A 22,991-nucleotide genomic window follows, 5' to 3' on the forward strand; every position below is an offset into this window, starting at 1 on the left:
GATCACAACAATGCAGAGTGTGTAGCATGGATGGGGCAAGGACACTGGTCAGCATAAAAAATATCCCTCTCATTACACTGCTTACCTAACTCTGGACGCATTGCTGCGTGATAATAAAGCAGAACTGTGAGGAGCTATAGAGAGGGGGATGAACCTTAAGGAGCTCCTTTCAGGCTTCTGGGAAACTGGAAGGAAGTGTGAATGGACTTCTTGGAAAACTTAATATGTAACCAGACACAAGTGTCTTAACTTTCTTCTCCAATTACTTTATCTGTACGTAACTAGATCAGAGAAGAATAGTAAGTTTCCTTTTATAAGCTTTCAATATAGATGGAGTAGAAGTCACTAATATTTTTTGTTACTAATTTTATGCAAAACATAGGAATATTTGAGGGTCACTGGTCTACCAGTGTTCTGAGCATATTCTGGAATAACTAGTATGGGCTACAGAAATAATCAAAGTAATGTTTTCCACAAAACTGGTGCTCTTGATGGGTCTCCTCTTCAAGGTATAAGCAAAACTGTGAATTAATGTATTGGCAAAAGCTGACTGATGGCCTTTTGGGCAAAATGTCATGGTGCAACCTGGAGAGACTGTCACAGCATTTGACTTTGTAATTAGTAGACATGAGAAAACAAATGCATCTTACACTTGAATACACACATTTTCTACCTTGATAATGCTGTGGCATTTCTTTGGAGCCAGTGGTAAACTTGTAGGATGCTTAACTTGAGCAGTGTGGTAATTTCTGCTGCCCACCATGTGTTTTCACTGATATGTAGCAAATTGTGGCTGTGCTGGGTTGTGGTGAGAAGAGTTTGTTTGACAGCATAGCATCTCCTGCAAGGGCAGGCCCTTGGCTTTATCCACTGCCACTCTTCCGGAGGCTGACATGCAGCAGCTACGTTGTTGCCAGCTATTTTTGAGTGTGTTGCATTTATTTTAAGTAACCTATGTTGACTATACTATTAAAAAATACTTGTTGTTTAAAAATACTTGCTGATATCTCTTGCTATACTTGGGGAGATGGGGAGTAGATTGGGGAGATGAAGAAGGAGGAAAATGGAGAATACTGTCAATACTGTCAGAGTCTTAGGTGTCTCTACTCTTGGATCTTTTTGGATGGGTTTTCTGGATCAGGGAGAAAGTTGAAGCCTTTTCAAACGTGTAATGGAGAGTTTCTTGCTTTTTGACATCATTGCATAGCTTAACATCTTTGTCAATTTGGTCATCCCCCAAGCAGGAATTAAAGCCACTTGGAAAGTAATAATTGTGGAATACTTAGCATAATTCTGATACCTGCTGTTCAACACAGATGACTGAAGTGACTCTGACTGTCCTGTGGCTGATTACTTATTTCATCTGATAAATTTAGATAAATCTTCAAATTGGCTTGTAGCCAAACTACAAGCCTTTGGCTCCCACCTTCCTTTTCTGGTTTGATTTTTGGAGCCATTTATGTTCTAAATGTAGAAAGACTTCTTGGTGGTGAGCTGAGTAATGAAGAGACAGATGACCAGTGTCAATCTCTTGTAACTTCTTTGAGGCAGTGTATGAAGGCTGACACTGACAGTGGCCTTACCTTGACGTGGTATTCCATCAGTCCTTCATATTTAAAAACTTGTGCTATCAGAAGATTTAAGCAGAAAATTCAGCATATATAGGTGAATATAAAGTCCATTTCACCTCTACTGCTGAGAAGACCCAAGCTGACCCTGCTCAGCTGGATTCCTTACTGCTTTATGAATTCCTCTGTTCGACTGTTATTTATTTAAATTGTGGGATCCCTAAATCAGAATGCTCTACAGATCTTAAAATAACTGCAGTTTCTTTAACATTATTTGATGCCCTTAAGTAATGTATTTTTTCTTAGGGCAGTGCTGTCAGAGGACAGAACTGGCTTTTGTTGCCCTAGTCTAGTTTTAGTCAAACCAACTTTCTAAGTTTAAACAGTAAATCTTGTGGACTTGCAATTTTTCACTTTTTGTCCAGGTGACAGTCATGCATATAGGGAACAATTCCCAACACAAGGAAGAAGACTGAAATTCAACTCCTTTGTGTAAGCTGGAAGAGGAGTTGCAAAGGATGTGGTATACAATTAAAACTCTCCTTAGATCACTGAGATCTAAATAATAAACTGAGAAAGAAATATCTGCCAGTCAGATGTCACTTGGCCTGAAACAAAGTTTTTGAGGTGTGTTTGTAAATTGCTTGAAGGCCACACCAGATAAAAGATGTGTTTAGTAAATAAATGTGTTTACTATCCGGTGAATGGCTTTAGGACGATGTGTTGTCTCTGTTGCAGCAAAAATCTTTCACTGGGATGCAGGAGCTACAGGCAACATGTGATCATGGGAGAAAACCAGATAGAGAAATCCTATGATGGGCTTGTCGGATGACAGGGAACTTATTCTGTAGCTATTCTGTGGAACAGAGCAACAAGAAACGTTTGTCTGACGGGTGGCAGTGATGTCTCTGGGCTCCCTTTGAAAGGAACCCTGAGCTACTGGTACAGTTCTGTCCATCAAAACAATGTGGCACAGAGGGATTGATGAGGCTTTGTTGCAGCACTCACTGGGTGCTACTGAAAGAAATTTGGAGAGCTGCCTTCTGATCTGTGACGGTGAAGGTCTTATTTCAGGTTTTATTGGTTTCAGTGATACATAATAAATCATAAATAAAATGTGTCTGTTCTGCAGTAGCCTAACTGTACCCATTTAAATCCACTGAATGGTACAGGAGATATGGCCTCAGAGTTTCCTGTGTATGTCCTGCTGTACAGTGTGGGGTTTATATGTTTTTTTCTTGATGAAACTGTTTAAAACTGAATTCCAAGTAAAGATTTGTTCAGAATTTTGCCTGAGGTAAAGTGAAAGGCATTTCTGCTTTACTCACAGCCCTGAGCATATGGGCTGGTCCTGGGAGGTGCTGGAGAGCCCACTCAGGAGTAACCAGTGTCAGCCTGTGTGCTTGCAGGGTGCTGCAGCAGGGCCCGAGCTCCATGGGGGAGCCACACACTCTCTTCTATGAGCTTAAGTGAGGTGTTAGGGGCTTCCAGCCCACAAAACTGATTTTATTAGAACATAAAAATAAATGTGAGAAGAAAAAGCACCAACAGGAGAGAAATCTGGTAGTGAGATCAAAGCAACCTAATAATATATGCCTTCCATGCCCTATGTATCCTGTGCAGGAGGGTCATTCCCCCCTATCTTTTCTACCTGTCTAATTTTGGGACTTCTGAAGTTGAAGAAATTTTGTGCTGTCTCCAATTTATTTCCTCTTCTTGTTGAGTTTGTCTTCTGGTTCAAGCCCCTGGCACAAGCCCAGTGCTTTGCTCAGGCATCTGCCATTGTCCACTTGAGCATCACGTCGAACACGAGGGTTTCACTCCCAGCTCACCCCATGGAGTGCACTCACAGCAGTTAAATAAATAGCTCTGTGTGTGTGTAAACATAAAACCTCTTTGAGCTGGATTCTCTTGCCATGCTGCAGGATGCCTTTCTGTTTGTATCAAGCACAGACAGGGCCATTTCTCTGGGATGGGAACTGGCAAAACAGTGACCTTATTCCAGTAAAAAAAAAAAAATGCTATAAAAGAAGCAGTAAATTGTGTTCCTGGATTTATTGAGTGTCAGAGCACTGTTACATTGGCTTGAACATCCTTTTTTCCTGCACAAAATAGTAGGGGAAAGAACACAGCCCTTCAAACAAGAAAGATTGTGAACACCTCTGCTGAAAATGGAAAGCAGGAGTGTTCCTGGGATAAAAACACTGAACTTCCCGGGGTAGCATCACGTCACCTGGTTAGAGTTGGGACAAGTTCAGTTGTATTTTTCTTTACATGTCTTGTATGTCAAAATATATTGATAATTTTCATATTGTGGAAATTAAACTTCAGCATCAATTTGCCATCAAACAGGAGTAGGAAAGCTGAACCCTGACATCTTGTCTCGGATTCAGCAGTTTCTCACAACCAATACGTCATGCCGAGGGAAAACAGAGCGATGCTGAAGTAAAACGATGTGCTCATGCTCTCGACAGGCAAAAGGCATTTAGTTTGATGAGGTGCCAAACAGTGTCATCTGAGAGTGTTGTAAAGCCTTCCAGCTGTCCAGTGTATGCTAACTAACTATCTGGGTGACCTGGAATTTATCCCTGTGAGTATTTCACCAGCAGTGACCTTGCCTGACCCCGTGGCTTCAAGATCAAGTGCAGCTCATTGCATTCTCCCAGCAATATTTCTGGCCATGGCTGCATTGCTCTGAGCATCCTGCCCACTGCTGAAGCATGGACTGTGGTTCCTCAGCCAGGCTCCCCTCTCAGCTCCCTCCCTGCTTGCTGCAGGAGATGCTGCCCTGCTCTGTTGACTCATGTGGAAGGTGTGGCATGTTTCTACCAGGAATGGGAGGGTGTAAGAGAGGAATTGCAGCAGAGTGCAGCAGACTCTGAGATAGGCCCTGCAGAGAAATCAATCTTATGGGAAAACACAGGTTGAAGCTCACATTTTTGCTATGTGAGTTTATAAGCAATCTGACTAACAAAAAGGGAGAAAGATTGGACTTGTACCACCAGCCTGCATAAAACTGCTCGCTGTTTTGGAAAAGACAGACCTGCTTTCAGCTGATGCTGGATGCTTCAGCTGCAGACACTATGCAGCTGCTCATTTTTTCCACAAGTTACTACCTTGATTCACCTTGGACATGTTCAGTTCAGTAACATCTTGTTATGGGAACCTTCAATAGCTGACTAATCCTGATGAAAACAGAAAGGCTTTGTTAAATGAATTCATGACTGGGAAATAAGGACTGTGTTTTCACAAATTTTATTTAGAGCTCCAAAATGCATGTTCACCTTTTGTACATACATTTTATATCTAGCACTCTTTCCTAAAGCAGTCATGCCTGAAAATATCTGATAGTTGCCATCCCAGGAGCCTTTGATGCAAAGGTGTGAGTTTATGGAAGGCAGGAGGTGTGCCAATTGTTCTTTCAGGCTCAGCTGAAGGACACTCTGGTCATTCCAAAGGAAAACAGCTACTGGGAGGCTGCTGCTCCAGCAAGTGCCACAGTCTGAAGAGAGCTTATCCACAACATTAACACAGGCTGGGCTCTCAAGGGCAGATTGCATGTGCCTCTGAAGAAACAGTAAGGCTTGTTACTCTGCACAGAATCTACTGTACTGATAGGTTTATGAGAGAAGGATACAAACAAAACCAAACCCTTCCAAACTCCAGAACTGCCAGTTTTGCTAATCTAAGCTAAAAGGCTTTGTCTTCTAAATGGGATAAATTGGCTTTTGTATAAATCTATGAGGGAAATAGTGTGCATGTAAATGACAAATCAATGCAAAGTAGCTGATTCTTCATTTAAGTGATGACTTTTCTTGATTGGTTTGGCCAGCAAATGAAAAACAGAAGTGTCTGGGAAAGGCAGTGAGAGAAGTATCTACACTTAAATTGTGTATACTATTTTAATTAGTTTAGAACTCTTCCAAATCAGTGCTTACACACAGTGTGCTGAAGAAAAAGCTTTGCAGAGCAGAATGTTGTGGAAGCATAAATTCAACCTGATACTGTAAAATAACTTGGAAACTTCCTAATTTTTTTTTTCTAATGGGTAAATAAAGCACATGTTCATGTTTGTGGGCTGATGCACTGTGTGCTGTGGCTCTTGTCTGCAGAACAACGTGAAGAAACAATAATTAATGTGAGCTTTGTACTGCAGCTTCTTGGAGGAAATACTGCAGCTCAATAATGAAGCCAAAAGTTTCTTACATAGTAGAATTCAAATGCAGTCTATCCCTCTCCAGGGGTTGAGGGTTGCAACCCATCTTTTGAACCCCTTCCCGTTTCACTTTGCCTTATTGTGTCATATCATGAAGTACTTAAATAAGGTAACAAGCTGTCACTCTTATCTCACAGACTGGAATATTTTTCCTTCAACTTGAAATTCACAAGATGTGATCATGTGGCAATGCCAATGTAACTGAACGGGGAAAAGGTATTTATACAATATTTATGTACAGTCCTTCCCTGAAGAACCCCTCTGTGGCTTTTTTTGAGTCTCCCTTAATGGGGAAACTTCCAGCTCTACATACACTCTAGATCCCAAAAAAGCTCAGTTGGTTCTGTACTCTCTGTCAAATATACAAGTTTCCAGTTTTAGCTGTAATTATTTGTGTGGGGTCATTACCACAGTACAATTGTCCTCAAGCTTCAGTGCATTTTAGCTTTCCCATTTTGCAGGCAGGAGGCCCCCACTTTGTGACAGACCTTTTGCAAGTGCAGGTTTCTGATCCTCACTGAGAATATAGGTAGCTGTAATATTTGTCAGTGAAGTTCTTCTCTTAGTGATAAGAGGTGCTCACCTGAGTAGGGTAAGCAAATCAGTGAACTTTGAAATATGAATAAATACGAAGCTGTATTTCTCTGCCTACTCCCCCAAGAAATCCAATCCTATCAAATCCCCAGATTTTGTTACCTGTGCCAAGCACAATGATTGCCTCCTGCTTTCGGTCAAAATACATGTGGAAGGGTGTGAAGTGTTGCTGGGCTGTTCCTCCACCTTGCAGATGAGGATGGCTGAAGGATTGACTCAAAACATGAGATACTAAAGGGGATCTGCCCCTTAGCAGGTTGGAGAGGGCATAAAACCTGCTCCTCCAGTGTTTCATGATCACTGGGCTGTGACAATGCCACTGGGACCCCCTGCCCACGTTTCTCCACTGATTAAATTGTGTAAAAGATTAACATGGTCCTTTCAGCAGAGCTGGGAGCATAGGGATGATTGTCACACTGTGGTTCTATGGAAAAGTGACTCCTGCATTCCTCCAAGGAAAACTGGATGGTTGGGATTGATTAGATGAAAAGGAGAGACTTCTTTGGCTTTTGGTTTATGGGAGCATCTCTTATGATCTGTGCAGGACAAATGAGGTGATGCTACACACCCTTCAATGTCCCATCAGCTGTCACGTGAGCACCTTATCTAATCAGAGGTTTACATTTCTACAAATTATAGCCTTAAAGCCTTCATAGGTTTGTACATGAATAATTGACTGCAGGTAATCCATTCTGCTCACACAAGGCAGGAGTCCAAGAACTTCTACCTGCTTCACCAGTGCTGTAAAGAGAAAAATATTTGGGTTTAGATTTATATATTAAATATTATTTATTATAAATATATTTAATAGTAGACATGTATTAATGTATATGTATACTATACATATATTCTATATAGCATTTATATATAAATATAAATGTATACTATATTAATATATAGTATACATTATGTATACTATGTATACTATATGTATAAATGTATACTATATTTATATAATATACATTTTCATCTAACAGCTGAAATAAAAATCAAGTTACAAGACTTGAGCTGCTTTAACTATTGCCATTGATACTGGAATTTATCTTTACATCTTTGGAATCTATCTTTACATCTTTGAGTTGGTCCCCTTTTTCTGTTCAGCAGTTTAAGGTAGAGAAAGCTGCCAGAACTGTTAAAATGGCTAAGATGGCAGTTCATACCTTCACTCTTTCCTGGGCTTTCTTTCCTGGTAAGGCAAGCAGGCAACAAGGAGCCTGCAGTGATACTTCTGCATGGAATCACTGGATGGTTCTGGTTGAAAGAGATAATCTTGTCCACTCCTGTTCAAAGCTATCCCAAACAGATCAAGTTGCTCAGGAACTTGTTGAGTTCTGAATATCTCAAACATTCAGATTTTCCAGCCTCACTGGACCCAATGTTCAACCACTCTCATGATGAAAACACTTTTCCTAACGTGTAATCAGGATTTTCCCTGTTGAAACTTGCCTGTTGCCTCTTGCTGTGTCTGTGTGCCTTTGAGAAGATCCTGGCTTCATCTTCCCTACACCCTTCTCTTTAGTAGCTGAGGGCTGCAGTCATACATCCCCCACACACCTTAAAGCTTCTCATGTTCAGGCTGGACCAACCCAACTCTCTCAGGCTCTCCTGTATCACACACTCCATCTCCTTGACTATCTTGGTATGGTAGGCTGGGCTCCAGAGTGTCTGTCACTGGTTTGTGGCTCCCCAGTACACAGGTACGGCACTTTTGCAACCCCTGAGTACAGCAATTACTGTCCTGCATCTGCAAGCTCAGCTCAGTGTAGAGCTGCCCTCCTTTCTGCAAGGACATTCTGCTGAGCGTTTTTCAATGTGTTGTCAATTTTTCAATTTGACCCCTCGGGTCTTTTTCTTTTTTTTTTTTTTTTTTTCCCTCTGAAGTTTGTCTCCAGCTGGCTGGGACCCAGCAAGGTCATTCCTTCCCCGGGGCAAGAATTTGCATACTTGATTTCCAGACCTGTTGTCCTCACCTCTTTTCTGGTCTGATACATGCACAGCTCTTGCACTGCCTTGGAGAACTGTTTTACTTTTTAAAGGAAGTTAATGAATTCTGTAACTTAGACACCCAGTTGGTAAGTTTAGACAATTTGTAGGCAAAGTGCTCATAGTAAAGCACTAGGTTAAAACAGAGGGTTGGTAGGAGCATTTATCCCCCTCCGTAGCCACCTAAGGGATTTTTGCTGAATGTTCTCTGATGTGCTAAATTTTCTTCACTCACTGTAAAGAGAGATCTGAAAAACTAATGCAATACTAGTGGGGTATTCAGCCCATTTATTCTCAAGCACCTGAACTGATCTACCTGCACTTTTCTCAGCCATAAGTTACTTTTTGAGTTAAAACATCTGTCTTTTAAACTAACTTGCTGTTCTAAATGTTTTCCTGGTGCTGAAGTTGGTACATTTTATATCCCTGAGGCAATTTTGAGTGTCCCCCAGACGCTGCATAACACTCCTATGGAAGTTCTCTTTGGCCACTTCCTACTGTGCTTGTTCAGCAGGCTCATTTTCAAAGATTGTCAGCTTGGATAATTCAGCTTATTATTATTATGCCATCAGGACTCCTCATGTTAACCTTGGGATTTGCTGTTTTAAAAAAACTTCAGAAAATGGCTCAGGTCAGAACACAAAGACAGGCACTATTTTTGCTTTTTTTAAACTTTTGAATGTATATTTTAATGCTTTCCCCTTGAACCTTCTTTTTAATTCTAAACTGATGATGAATCTATAAAATCTAGCTACAAAATGAAGCCTAGAATTGAGTACAGGAAATGCTAAATCTGGAGGCTGGTGGTGAGTTGACCTGGAGCAGAGCAGCTGCTGCTCGCTGTCTTCCATGTGTCTCTTACTCCTTCCACGTTGAACAGGAGAAGGCTGATGTGTGTTCTGCCTTAGCTCTGTGTATCCCCAGTCTTTAGGCCATATCAGAGGAGCCTGTGTCTGCTTTCAAAGCTTGATATTCCCTCCCACTCAGTGGAGTTATTCCCTGTGCCTGTTTCTGGCCAGCAATACCAGCCTGTGAGACAGATCCTGTTGTCTCAAGTGGTGACGCCCCAGTGTTGATGGGGCCTTGCTGGGTACTACAAAACCCAGGAACTGTCCCATATTTGCTTTTCTAAATCTGAAAAAGAAAAAAAAAAGGTGACTTTAAAATTAGATCCCTTTTTGCTTCTGCTTCAGAGTGGATGGGATTCAGAGTTCTAGCAAAACTGCAGGGCAGCCCAGAGACATAAAAAAGGAGCAAACAGTTAAGGCTGGAATGCCTTAAGGCAGTATTATTGCCAAATTCTTCATCATGGGAAGCCTTAGTCAGTGCTGGCTTTTCTTTCCTCTCTATAAAACATGCATCATCACAGCATGATTTTGTTTATAAGGAAATACTAAAAAGAAATTGGTTAAATTATTCTAGTGCATGAAACTAAGCAGAAACCTGATCAACTCTAGTTATTTTTAAACCAAATGCTTTCTGTAAGATGATATATCAGGAAAAAAACCCCTAAAATATAATGCATGAGTACATAGAGAAATGCATTAGTAGCAAACTGCAGACGTGCACCAAACAAAATTGGTGGTTGTGTTGGATGTAGAAGTCAAGACACTGCCACTGCCCAGTGGGACAGACTTTTAGTTCTGTGAAAGAAATTGAAATGTATACACCAATGGTCTGAACTAAATTTTAAAGAAAAGGATGCCTCAACTAATTGAAGGGAGATTGTTTTCTCCAAATGGAGCAAACATAATTTTTTTTTTTAGATAAGTGAGATGTGGCTACCTGCTGCTAAGTACAAAGAGTGATAAATACACAGTCTCATCTGGTCATCCTATTAGGTCTGCCACCTACTGCTGGATATACTGGTTTGGCACTGCTTGTCATGCAAAAGAAAAGGTTTGCCAAATCTGTCACACTAGTTAAGTAAAATCACACAAACTGAGCTCTGTTATACCCTTTCCAAGTTGGAAGATAATTACTGTGTCTCAGAGTTACTGGGCAGGAAGGCAGTGAAGGTATTTATTAATAGGAGGAGGACAGGCAGGCTGCTGCAAAAATGTAAGTGTTGCTGCATTTGGCTGGAGCTTTGAACCCAGCAGTGTCTGCAAGTCACTTGGATCATGGAAATTCCCCTCTACAAGAAGTTGAGGAGGGGCAGGAGAGGACAGCAGAAATGACACAAATTGGTTTACTGCTCTATAGGAAGAAAAAATTGAAAGGCTTCCCAAACAGAGTAGAAGTCTTCCTGAGAAAGAATGCATGCTCTTTCCTACAAAGTTGCTAAGTAGGACAAGCTTGGATTTACTTTATATGTAAATGACCAAAAAAAGTTTGTTTGCTTTGTAAATGAGAGGGAGGAAACAGAGTCTTATAAGAAATCTCTAGGACCTTTTTTGTGCCAGTAGATGACTTGAAATCAGAGCACTGGAGAGAAGCAGAACCACTGGAACAAATCCGTGTTTGGAATGGGAAGAGCAAAAGAGGTGGGAAGCGCTTGGTGTCAGCATCTCACATCTTCTGGGACTGTCTTCCTTGTGAAGCACTCTGGGTCAGACTGGGTTTCTTGTAGTTTTGAAGCTGGAGGTAGTGTTAAGCTCTGCTCTGTTTCTTGATTTCTTTGCTTCGGGTCCTTGCCTTTGTGCCTTCCCTGTAGTGCACAGAGCCGAGGCCAGAATAGATGCAGAGAAATTACTCAGGAACAGTGAGGCAGCACAGGGCTGGGCTGTTACCAGCAAGTTGAGAAATCTGCCAAGTATATCTGTGAAGTAGATGGGGGTTTTTGTTTTGGTTTTTGTGATTCATGCACAGCTCATAAAAAGTCATTCTTTCCTTTGACACTGGAAGCCATAAAATTAATGTTTCTGTTCATCTTTTCAACAGGAAAGCATATGTAAATAGTGATATACATGGTTTTCTGATTTACACTCTGAGTTTGTCCATTTCTGTAATTTGTCAAGCTATTCTCCACTCAGTGAATGCCTGGATAGCAGCCACATGGGGTTGCTTGAATTCTTTCAGTTGCTAAAAATAAGTTGGTTTTGAAGTTTTTTCTGTAAGTGCTGAGGATATTTGAGGCAATAATCAGTGACTGTCAGCCCATATTACAAATTGTTTCATGCAACATCACATTTCCAGTCTTTGGCAGTGAGAAGAAAATAGATCTGTGCAGTATGGAAGAAAGCATCGAGTACACAGAGAGACAGTAGCAGCAGACAGGGCTCAGTGCCCACAGGGGAAACACAGTTTCTGGAGACAAAGTTTTGAACTAGAACGCATTTGATTTAAATCACTTTAATTACATTCTGTCCTAATTTTTCCTCCTTGGTCTTCCAAACTAACAACTATGGGTACTACTTTTCATATTACGATTGTAGTATGTGCCTCTGGATGCTGTTCCTTGTTTAGTACAGATTCTCTGATGTACTTTCTTCTTCCATTGAGTTGCTTTGCTTTCTACTTATGCTCTTATATCCCTCTTCCCCAATTCTTGTTTTGTTTGGGGTGCTTGTTTTTTTTATTTGGGGTTTTTTTGGGTCAATATTCATTCAAATTCTATTCAATGCTTTACAGCATTTCAAGTGATATTATCATAGAAGCCCCTTCTGCATCAGTTTGTGTCGGTAGGTTCAGCACTGTTGGTGCAGGAATAGCTAGTGTGCACAGAGAGAAAAAATACATGCTGAGACCAGGTGAGCCCTGGAGAGCAGCTGAATCCACAGAATACCCCAAGATCCCATAAACTGTGAACTGTAAAAGTTTGCCAAGCCTGCCCAAGGCCTCCACTAGCACTCAGTATCAAACAGGATATGTAACCCAGCAGCATCTGAAAAAGTGGCAAAGGCAGCTACAGAGCTGCATACACAGCTGGTGAAGGAGGGGAAGGGACCCCTGAGGAACTCTCTGGAAACCAGTGGCCCACTAGTCCAACCCTCCTCTCCTGGGTTTCATTTCCTGACTGTAGCTGTAGCAGGGTGAAACAAGGGATGGGATGGGGAGAACTGAATGCACAATGTGAACAGTCATTGGTTACTAATAAAAGCTACTCAATTCTATTAATAACAGCTAAACTCAAAAGCATTTTATGATAAACATTGGTCTGTTTCCCCCCAATGTAATTCATTCATCAGGGAAATGGATAGTCTAATGTAAGGAACTTGCAGCTACGGGTAACTTTACACATACCTGCAAATATTTTCATTACAACAACATAGAGCAAATAATAAATTTCTGCCCTAAAAAAAAAACCATAATCATATTGATCTCTTTTACTATATACAAAACTACTCTTTAAAATGCTCTTAATTTTTTTTTTCTGTATCCTAAGGTCTTTTCCATTTTCCTGATCCTCTACATCTTCATCCTCCTGCATTTTACCCCTTTTGCCTAAGTTTTCCAAGGTGGAAGAAAGAATTTCTTTAGGTGTATTGATAGATGACTGTTTAGGAGATGGGAACCTACTTTAAAATCAGTTCAGCCTGTGTTTGTTGTGGAGTTTTGAGGAATTGAATTGTGCTTGCTGGCTTTTGTAGAGTGGTGATGTGATGCCAGTGTGTGCAGCTGAGAGCTGTGCATGGCCTGCCATGAAGTAAAAGGATGTGGCATCCTTTTCTCCTTGCCTTCATTGCACATCTTTATCCCTCCACCCTTTCAAAGGAGACTCCAGCTCTCCATCCTTACCTTCCTCACACCCACACTGACTAGGACCTCTACTGCATTCCTTTGTCCACCTCAACTAAATTCCACCCTAATGATCCGGTGTTTCCTACCACTCCCTTGCCTGGTGCTGCTGCGGCCTCTGGAGCCAGCAGGACGGGTTGAGGTGTTGGCATGGCTCACGGAGCAGGTGGAGACCTGGCAGTGCTGCTGCACACAGCAGCAAGTGCCAATTATCTCATGTGGCCACGGCGATTGCACTGCTCCCTGCAGCTCAGGTGAGTGCCTGTTTGCAGGCAGAAAGGCAGGAGCTGTTGCTGAGATGTGCCTCTTTGGCATACCTGTGCAAGCATCAGCAGAATGAGCTTCCAAGGTTTAGGGACTTGTGCTATGAGGAGTTTTTAATTTGAGACAATATAATGAAGTTCAGCATGGTGATGTTACTCAAATCCCTCTCAAATTGAGGTCTACATTCTGAAGACAATTAAGTACCTCTGTCTTCAATATGCTGTAAATATCACACTCTTCAGAAAGTATAGCATGGAAAACATTCCATGAATGTATTGAGTGTCATATTTCTAACGGGATCACTATGTCTGGCCACTGCTGCTGCCTGTTAGAAGTTCTGGTCAACACCTCCTGGTGAGAGATGTCTTTTAACCATTATCTCAACTTGTAAGGATGGGACACTCTTGTTGGAGTAGTGCTTTCAGATCCCAGCTTAACTTCAGAGGGGCACTACTTGGCCAAAAGCCAATATACCATGATGGATTTGCTGTTCTTTTGCCAATAGAATGCCTGAGGTTTTTCAGCTGTGCTGGAATAACTTTCCACATTAAACAAATGGAGGAAAAACAGTACATAGAAAAGCAAAGCTTAAGAGGCTTGGAGCGATTCAAAGAAATGAAACAATAACATGTTTAATAGCTAATTCCCATTCTGGTTTGGCTTTAAGGTAGCTTCAGCTTTCCAGTTTGCTAGCAGCCCTCCTAAATTCTCTGCCAGGATGAGTCACAGCTTATGAAGCTGAGATCCAGTCCTTTAGACAAGCCATCTTTAAAGGTCTGATTACCTTTTCCAGATGATAGTGAAGTATAGTGAGAATTGCTTAATGTTTTCCTCCTCTTAAAACAGGGGTTTTGAGGAATATAAATTCACCTCTGGGAGCTTCTTACATCCCTTGGTCCCTGGTTTAGTCCGAATACCCCTGGGATCCTGTTTGGTGTGGTTTCGTGCTGTTATGCAGAGATAGACGTCTTTGGAATACTCCTCCCTGCTGGGCTGTCTCAACTAGTTGACTAGGAATGCAAAACAAGCAATAACCAGAGCCCTGGTCAGACTGTAAACCATTATTTATCTGCTAGGAGTGATATTTCCTGCTGACTGAGGAGTCGAATTAAGAAACTTAGCCACCACGTAACCATAGTATGTAATTCAGGGCAGCAGCTGAAACCCATACATGGCTGCTCCACCTCATGTTTCTGTAGTTGCAATGTACCACTTGAGAGAACGGATGTGAGGACAAATTTAGCATCCATAGGCAATTCCCTCCAGGAACACAGAAGGGAATAGGCCTTAATGTGGCTGCTACAAGGGGGCAGCACCATGATTTCATTGTTAAGTGAGACACTTCAAAGGACTGCCAGCGTTTTTGTGCTGTATTGGCAAAAACACAGGCTTTCCTGGATTACAGTTACTGTGCTTCTCAATGGCAGATTTTTTTTTCCTCTGAAAAGCTGTTCAGGCAAGTGCAGCAAGGCTCCAGTTGCATGACACAACAGTCATAACTGATTGCCTGTGCTTGGAAGAAGCCTGGTTGGATGAAGAAAGACCAGTGTGCCTGGAAATCATGAACAAACTCTAAATGCAGCACTGCATGAGGGAGCTCATAGACCTGCTACTATATCAGGGGGCATCTGATTGTTGTGCAGATGTGTTGGACACTGAGCCATTGTGAGCACAGCTGAATTAGGGCATTGTAATGAAGGATTTCTACTCATTTCAATTTTCAGCACACAACTATTGCATCACTGCTCAGCCAAGGCAGACAAAGACCATCCAGTGAATCTTCCCCCCCCCCCCTATTTGGTAGCTGAACTAAATATTTCATGTTTTCTTTCAGTGCCAAATTGCTGCAAGGAACAATTCAAGCCGGCAACCAGGGAAAGTGCTTGGATGCCCAAAGTAAGTGTGTTTGTGCATTTGTGGGTTTTTTACCTAATAACTTGTGTTTGATGTCTGTAAGGCAGTAGCTAGATAAGTTTGGTATCAATAACAAGTGATATTGCTTTCCATCCTCTTTGACTATGTAATAGTCATGAAACAAAACTGATGAAAGCTACACAAGAGGCCACAGACCTCTTAATTAATTAATTAATAATTTTATAATACATATAATGAGTAATTTGGGTTTTCTTTACTGGACTAAGAAGGAAATGGTGGCAGAAAGAAATTAAAAATAAAAAAAAAGAGGTGGTCAATGAGTCTGACTTCTCTCTTCTGCTTGGAAGATTTGAGAAATTGTATCCTTCCCTGCTTTTGTTTTGTTAACTGTTGGCTCTTCTGCACTTTATTAGTACTGCCATCATAATGATAAACAGAAAAAGAGCGGATTACTTGAAGCACAAGTACAGAGTTAGCAATTAATGCCACATAGAATTCGTAAGGTGCTGTCCCTTTTTTGATCCCAGCTATGGGAGTTTAACTTCAACCATCCAGCCTTGAGCTTGGCATCTGTGAAATGTGCTCAGGAAGTCACCTGAGGAAAGTGATACCAGACCAGTGATATCAGACAGGAGGCCCACAAGGTGGCAATGTTTAGAAAGCCTTCAGAAGGGATGTGCCCTGAACAGATCCGTGCTTCCTGCCATTGCCATCACTTGCTGTCCTTGTACCATTTCTGCAGCATAGCTGCTGTTAAACAGAAAATGCCAGTGTTGCCAAAATGGAGCATAGGATAGCTGGTACTAAACCTCTTGTTTGAACGGGTTCACCATTGGCAGTGCTCACCATGCTCTACTGGATACCATTCCTGCCTTTTCCCTTGGAAGGAATGCGCTGCAGCATTAGCGGTTTGCAATAGCTTGGGGCTTCTTTATGCATAGCTAGTAATAAATATATGCATGGCATTGAAATGATGCTCAGGTTGTGTAATGAAGAACTTCCATTTTCAAAACATACTGCTGCATTTTTGCTAATGCTTGCAAAGCTGTTACAGTGTGTAAATAAATGCTAACTTTGGATGTAGGAGGCAGCTCATTTTGTAGTGATACTTTGTGCTTCACAGCTAGAAGTGAAAAGACTTGCCTTACTGTGAAACTGGGGGGTTGCTACTGGTTATGTAATGCCCTAGGGGAAAAAAAAAAAAAAAAGGAAAAAAACCTAAATATGTTTGCAGAAAGATTTTTCTAGATACCTGATAGGTGTGAGAAACTATTCAGGAAAAGTTCTGTGGTAAATACAAGAATTGCCACCAGCAATTGTTCACCAGTGCAGACACAAGTGAGTAGAAGAGGGACAGTTAAATGAGGAGCCACATAGTCCAGACTCATCAGATTGCAAACTGACTTCAACAGCAATTAGCAGACATGTGGGGCTCAAGTGTACTTAGAGATTCTCAGGACAATCAGCCTATAATTTAGTCAAAAGAGGCTCGTATGCCTCAAGGATGAAGCAATAAATCTCGACTACAGGAGGCATCTCAGAGCAAGAGCTAGGAAAATGTAATGTTCTCCCCCATCTGGGCAGGTGTTGCAGATGGAAGGGCAGCAGTGCCCTGTGCTGAGCCAGAGAGGCTTTCATCTGTTGCTGTCTGCTCTGGCACGGAGCAGAGGCTGCTCCCTAAAGTCAGGCTTTGTCACTGCAGTTATGCTGGCATTGTCACAAGCACTTGGAAACAACAGGAAATCTAAGGAAAACTGTGAGCATGGAGATAGTGCGCAACCACCAAGTGGACATTTATAAAAGCAGACTGCATCCCACCTGTCTAACAGCAACTTATCTGACATGTGCAGATTTCCTGCAATGTGTAACCCTTTCTGCAAAGCAACAGACAGCTTTCCAGTGTATTCCCAATGGATTGCTGCTCACTGTTTAGCCTTTCCTTTTCAAATCCTTTAGTCCTTATGGCCTATTATATATCCAAATGAAGATCTAGTTATCAGCCTTCTAATACCAGAGACTCATTATACTGCTGCAGAATTAGCTGAGCTATTACAATTCCAAATCCCTGTAACATGCTATTATATGCTAGTCTTTGCTAAGGAAACCTTCTGGTCAGGTTTCAGTGGCTTTGAGCCTGACAAATGTGTGTATTTTTTCGTGGAGTTAAGTTATATGGACAACAAAATGAGGGATGGATACTGGAATATTCAAGAAATTTTACAGTTCTTGTGTTAGGTGCTCTCATGTGTGACATGCAGATAAGGGCCTTTTGGCAGCAGCAATTCCCTGATTGATGCACTATCACCAAAGCAATTACAACACCTCCTAACATTAGAAAGCAAGGCTGGTTTCTGCTGGAACATTAGCTCAGGAGTTACTTGTTAGACTTCAGTTACTGTGAGAGAGGGGAAGAGAAAGAAAATACATTGAAAGTGTGTGCATGTGAATATATCTACATGTGTATATAAAGTATGTTTGTATGATGAGCTACTAATTCATTAGGTGTTCAGGGCAGATCTGAACAAAGGCCTGTATGAGCTTTTGTTCTTCCCTGCAGACATAAATATTCCCTGGTTGCTCATGTTAAAGGTACATGTGCTTACCCAAACCAGGCAGACTAAATAATTGCTTCCTCTCACTCCTTTCTCCTTACCTCCCAGCCCCAGAACTGGTGCAGAATAAACACAGTTTCTAGATGAGGGCACTTTGTTTCCCACTCAGTTCCTTGTTACTTGCTTCCCCCAGCTGGTTTCAAAAATGTCCACTAAAGAAGCTCTAATTTTCCTTCAGTCAAAAGACTGAAGAAGTGTGACATAGGTGAACTTCTGGGCTGAGCAGAGTGCTTTTAAAGCATTTTCACTCTGTGTAAACACCATAAAGTCCCCCAAAATGCAGTGGAGGACATCTGTTGCGGAGTTGGTCCTGCGCAGAGCCCAGATGCATTATAGATCCAACATGAGAAAGCCAGAGCCCTAAAGCCTGAACCTGAGGGAGCAAAGTTAACCAAATGGAATGTTTGTTTATGGCTGTGCACTCACCAGCCCAATTCCCTTCTTAACTTAGGAATTGGGTAGCTTGGATAGCCTTTTATGGTGCTGTCTGAAGATATTCTGAACTTAGGGGTGATATTTATTTTTCCAGTACCCAATACCAAAAATTATCCCACAGGAGCTCAGCAAAGCAGCTGATGATTCATCAGGAATGTAACTTTGCTTTTCAGAAAAGATAACGTGTGGTTTTGTTCAGAGTTAATGAGATCCTTTCCAACACAGAAGCTGTCAACAGCACTGACATACATTTACAGTTACAAAAACACATAGCCTTGTGGTTGGGGCTTTTATTAAATAGAAACCTCATTTTCTACTGTAACAAGGAAAAGGCACTGTTTTCTTGCCACTAGTACCTTTTGTACTCAAAGTGTTAGAAGCCTATTATTATTATTTTATACATAATATGGCTGTTCAGAGGTTACAAAATGGTGCCACTTAATGCCAGGACTGCTGAAGTGATAAAATAAAGTAATCTATATAAAAGAGATACCCTTGTTTCTAGTCATCTTTCATTGCCTTCTGCATCTTGCCTATCAATGGTGCTTCATTTAGAAGCTGGAGAATGTTCATTAAAGGATGATTCAAGTAATGATTTGAGTTTTGCTCCAGCAGAAAAAAAAAACATAAAATGTTGGACCTTGAAAATATTAATCCTTGTCAGATATATCAAGTATTTATAGTGCCTGTAGATGCTATAAAAATAACTGTGCAATTTTTCAAAGCAGTTTCTAGATTTTATAAATATAATCTTGCATGTGCCCCTGAGCTGTGGTAGGCACTGGGGAGCTTTCCTGGCCTCTCTTCCCATGCTGCTGCTGAAGCCTGCATCTGCACAGCAGGCATTGGGATGCTGAGCTGTGGTGCTCAGGGTCTCCAGCAGCACAGGAAAATCCAGAGGTGGACAGGCTCCAAGTATCAGCATTTTTTAATATTTCTCTGCAATCACTGGAGCTGGAAACTTTGGTTTTCATTAGCTGGCTGCTTGGATTCTTATACACTTCAGTTGCTCCATGATCTACAGCTTGCAGAAAATCACCCTGTGTACTGAGTCAGAGTAAAGTGGGAGTCACTGGCAATGCACTGCACACTAATGAGGTCAGGTGGAAGCAGCACATAAGTTGTTCTTAGAGTAAAATTGTTCCTTATAATAATGGCTTCTTCAACCTTCTTAGACACTTGTTTAGTGCAAGGTCAAGTATGAGAAGGCCACTGTTGTGGAAAGTGCTGTTGTGTTACAGTACAAGGTGGCAAAATTAGAGGTTTTCAGGTCTTGGGACCTAGTAATTTGTTGTACTCAAATCCAAATGTTGTAATCATCTGTAGCATCTTGCATGTCTGCTCCTACCTGAGCCTGGAGCAGGGGCACAGGAACAGGCTTTTGGTGGGAGGTGCAAAGGGGCACAGGGGCAAAGTCAATGGCAGCTGGCATGAGCCTTAAAAGCCTTGGCTGGAGATCTGCCACCAAAGTGTGCACACCATGTTAAAAATCCTCTCTGAGTCAATAGGCAGGCCAGGTACTTGTCCTGGGTACCATTTACTGTGGGCTGGGTACCATTTACTGTGGGAGCACCAGTTTTAAGCCTCCCAGTACCCATTCCTCATAGAAGGAAGCTGGCACTGCCCCTGTCTTCAGGTTTGTAAAGTGGCTTCCATTAGAACTTCATCCTCTTACAGAAGGGATTTGGCACACCACTAATGACCTGAGAGGGATGTGTGGGATAAATGCCTGCTGAACAGCACTGCAGGAAACTACCCTTACATCATGTTGTAGGTTTTTAAACAAATAACTGATTCTTGTCTTGTGTCTGTATAAAAGAACAATATTGACTGTGCTCAAGTATTTTCAGGCTTGATCTGATTTCATAGCTAGGATCGTTTTTGTGTAATGTAAGAGGCTTCACATAATCACTCTTTTAAATCTACAGCTTATGTTTGACAAGTGGGTCATTGGTTAATGGAAGCAAGTAAATCCAGCTGTTTATCTTTTCAGTGCACTTTCTGTATGCTCTTGTCTGCTCACAATGGAGACATGTACATTTTTAATGACCCCCCCTCTATTTCAGAGTAGGGGTGTGAGCTTTATCTTATATTTCATTTCTTCCCTACATTCAAATAAAATGTAGTCACAGCATTACTTCTGCTGGTATCCCACCTGATCCACAAGTTTGTGGCAGCAGTTGTGGTACTATTAATTTAATTACTATGTGTGATTCTTTAAAAAGTTGTTAATTTGACTTCATGAGGAAAATTTATGTTGGACATTGCTTAAAAGTTTTCTTGCTCCTTTATTTCTCCCACCCAAGCCCCCAGTTTTCTGTGTGTTGCTCTCAAGAGATGCACCTTCCACTAAAGCAGACCAGCAGTAGCTTCCTCCCAGATAGCTTTAACTCTTAACATTTTTTTAGGTAACATGAAATTTCAGGGTTTCAGAAATTGCTATATAAGCCTTCTGTAGGGTCCTAGCATCTAAATAAAGCACTTGCAGCACTAGGTTAATAAAGTGCTCAAAGTATTAATGGAAACTTGATCTAATAGGTCAAGCTGCAAAAGTCCTCTTAGGGAATGTCTGTCAGCAACATAATTTTCGTGACACAGTTTTCACATATTCTAATTTTTTTTCAATTCAGACTACTAATATAAGTGTAACATGATTAAAGCTGTCTATGAAAATTATTTTTCCTCTTCATGTGAAAGCTATTTTATTAATAAAGACTTAGCATAAACACTAAGATGATAATGAGCATTAACTTGCCAGGGGAAAGAGTCTGTTTTCCATCAATAAGTGAGAAAACTAAAACTTTCAGATTAGTTAGGGTATTGTGCTAAGTAGCAATTAAATTATACTCAACACTTTCTTGCTCCCAAATGTTATAGTACTTGCAAATAGAAACTATTACTTTAGAAGTGTGTTACAGGTCTAAATTTTTAACAAGAAGTTTAAAAGCATGCGGGTAAGGAATTCTCAGAAAGTAAAGAGCAGAATTCCTCAGATGCTTGCATTTGGCTGGGAAGGAGCCTGAAATAGCTGAAAGCAACTCTATTTGGCTATGGGAAGACAAACTTCTGTTTAAAAATGTTGTGTGGAATACACGTATTTGCTCTAGCCCAAAGAGCAGGCACTCCCTGATTTCTCGGTGAGCTAGAGATCACAAACAAACCCTTGGCAACCTAGTTTTTCCGAGGCGCTGAGGTGCCTCGGGGATTTCGGCTCTTTGGTGTGTTAATGGCAGCAATGTGTCACACGAGGTGTGTGAATCCCGGCTGTGATGCAGCCTTTAAATACAGGTGTCACTTCTCGGGGTGGCTGCCTGTGAAGGTCCGTGCGGCTCGGCAGGCAGAGCTGCAGCCCATTGCTCTGGGCCGGGATGGAATGAGGAGTAATTCCCTAATGACAGTGTGCTAGCTGGACAATAAGTGTGCTGGGGACTTGTCCCAGGGAAGGAAACCAATTTGACCCAGGTTCTCTGCAGGTGGCAGAGGAAGGGAAGTGGAAATTGCCCAAGCCTATAAAGGATTATGCCAGACAAAGGAAGAGTGGGAAAGAATGGGAGAAAAAACAATGGCGAAACCTCAGGTGTGGAACAAATCCTGAGATTAAAAGGAGGAGGCACTCGTTTAGCTGTAGCAGTGAAGAAGAAGGATTGGATTTGCTTAGCTGCAGAGCTGGAAGTACTGAAAAGATTAGAAAGCCACCTATGGAAGAAAAGATGCTGGCACAGACTCGTGGTAGTAAGTGTTTTGTGAGAGCTGGTCATAACAGCAGGGCCTGTTTCTGTGCTTGTAAAATGAGGAAAGCTGACAGGAATCAGTTTTTGTGAAATGCAATGAATGTCCCAGATAAAAAGCAGCTATCAGGAGAAAGGGGAAGGTTGCACACAAACTGAAAAGCACACCACTTTCTGTGTAACTTCTTGGCATTTGCTAATTTCACGGGCAAGGAGACACCTTGGCTCTCAAAGAAAGTGATTTGTGGTGCACTGTAGGGTCCTGAGGAAACTAGAGTATTTTGCAGCAAGGCACTCACTAAGTTTTTGGGCTGGGGCTTGCAATCACAGAAACACTCACACACTCCTGAATGACTTGGCAGTGTGATTTTGATCCTGGTCAGGCATGAATGCGCAATGGATTTTTTTTAAACGCTAGCTAGAGCGCGTAATACTGTTTATGTTGGCTTTTTGCTGGGTGTGGGAGGACAGACACTTAATTAACAGTTTCCTGGGACAAAGTAACCCCTTCAAATCCCAGTTTGTAAAGATCCAGTCTTTGTCAGGTGGTGAAACATTCTCGATCCAGTAAAATTTAATAGACCATCTGCTGGAATAATTACTTTCTTGTGCCAACCTTCTCCCTCTTTAGCAGTGGTGAGAACCTTGGGAAGGTCAGACAGGTCTAAATCAATTGACTGAAATGCCTTCAAAGTGTGTCACTAACATTTTCAGTGTAAAGCAGTAAGAAGGTATATCAGAGATGGAGATTGTCCACTCCCACTCGATTTTACCACCTTTTTACTTTTTTCCAGACACCCCTCCTCAACCCCAAGAGAGCTAAAGATTCCTCAACAGCTGAAAATACATAAATAAATGCTAGACTTAGTCTCTCACATTTCCAAGCCCTTCCAGGCTTTCACCATTAATAACTTGTTTTACTGGTTTTGTTTAAGATACCAATGTCTGAAGCTCTGACTTTTCCCAGCAGTAACAGTCATAAACTGTACTGTGTGGAAACATGAAAATTCCAAATCCTTCTCTTCTAGAACACTAA

General features: G+C 41.5%; 1 protein-coding gene across 2 annotated transcripts in view; it reads left to right on the forward strand.

Annotated features, from left to right (window-relative positions):
• Positions 1–22,991, forward strand: part of MAPRE2 (microtubule associated protein RP/EB family member 2) — a 98,023-nt gene that overhangs the window by 11,231 nt on the left and 63,801 nt on the right. For both annotated transcript variants that reach the window (XM_059466106.1, XM_059466089.1), the window contains exon 2: positions 15,140–15,201. Coding sequence is in view for 1 of the 2 variants with exons in the window: in XM_059466089.1 (XP_059322072.1) it covers positions 15,140–15,201 (62 nt within the window). In the remaining variant the exon portion in view is untranslated. The remainder of the gene's footprint in view (positions 1–15,139; positions 15,202–22,991) is intronic.

This window comes from Ammospiza nelsoni, chromosome 1 (assembly GCF_027579445.1).
Source record: "Ammospiza nelsoni isolate bAmmNel1 chromosome 1, bAmmNel1.pri, whole genome shotgun sequence".
Lineage (NCBI taxonomy): Eukaryota > Metazoa > Chordata > Aves > Passeriformes > Passerellidae > Ammospiza > Ammospiza nelsoni.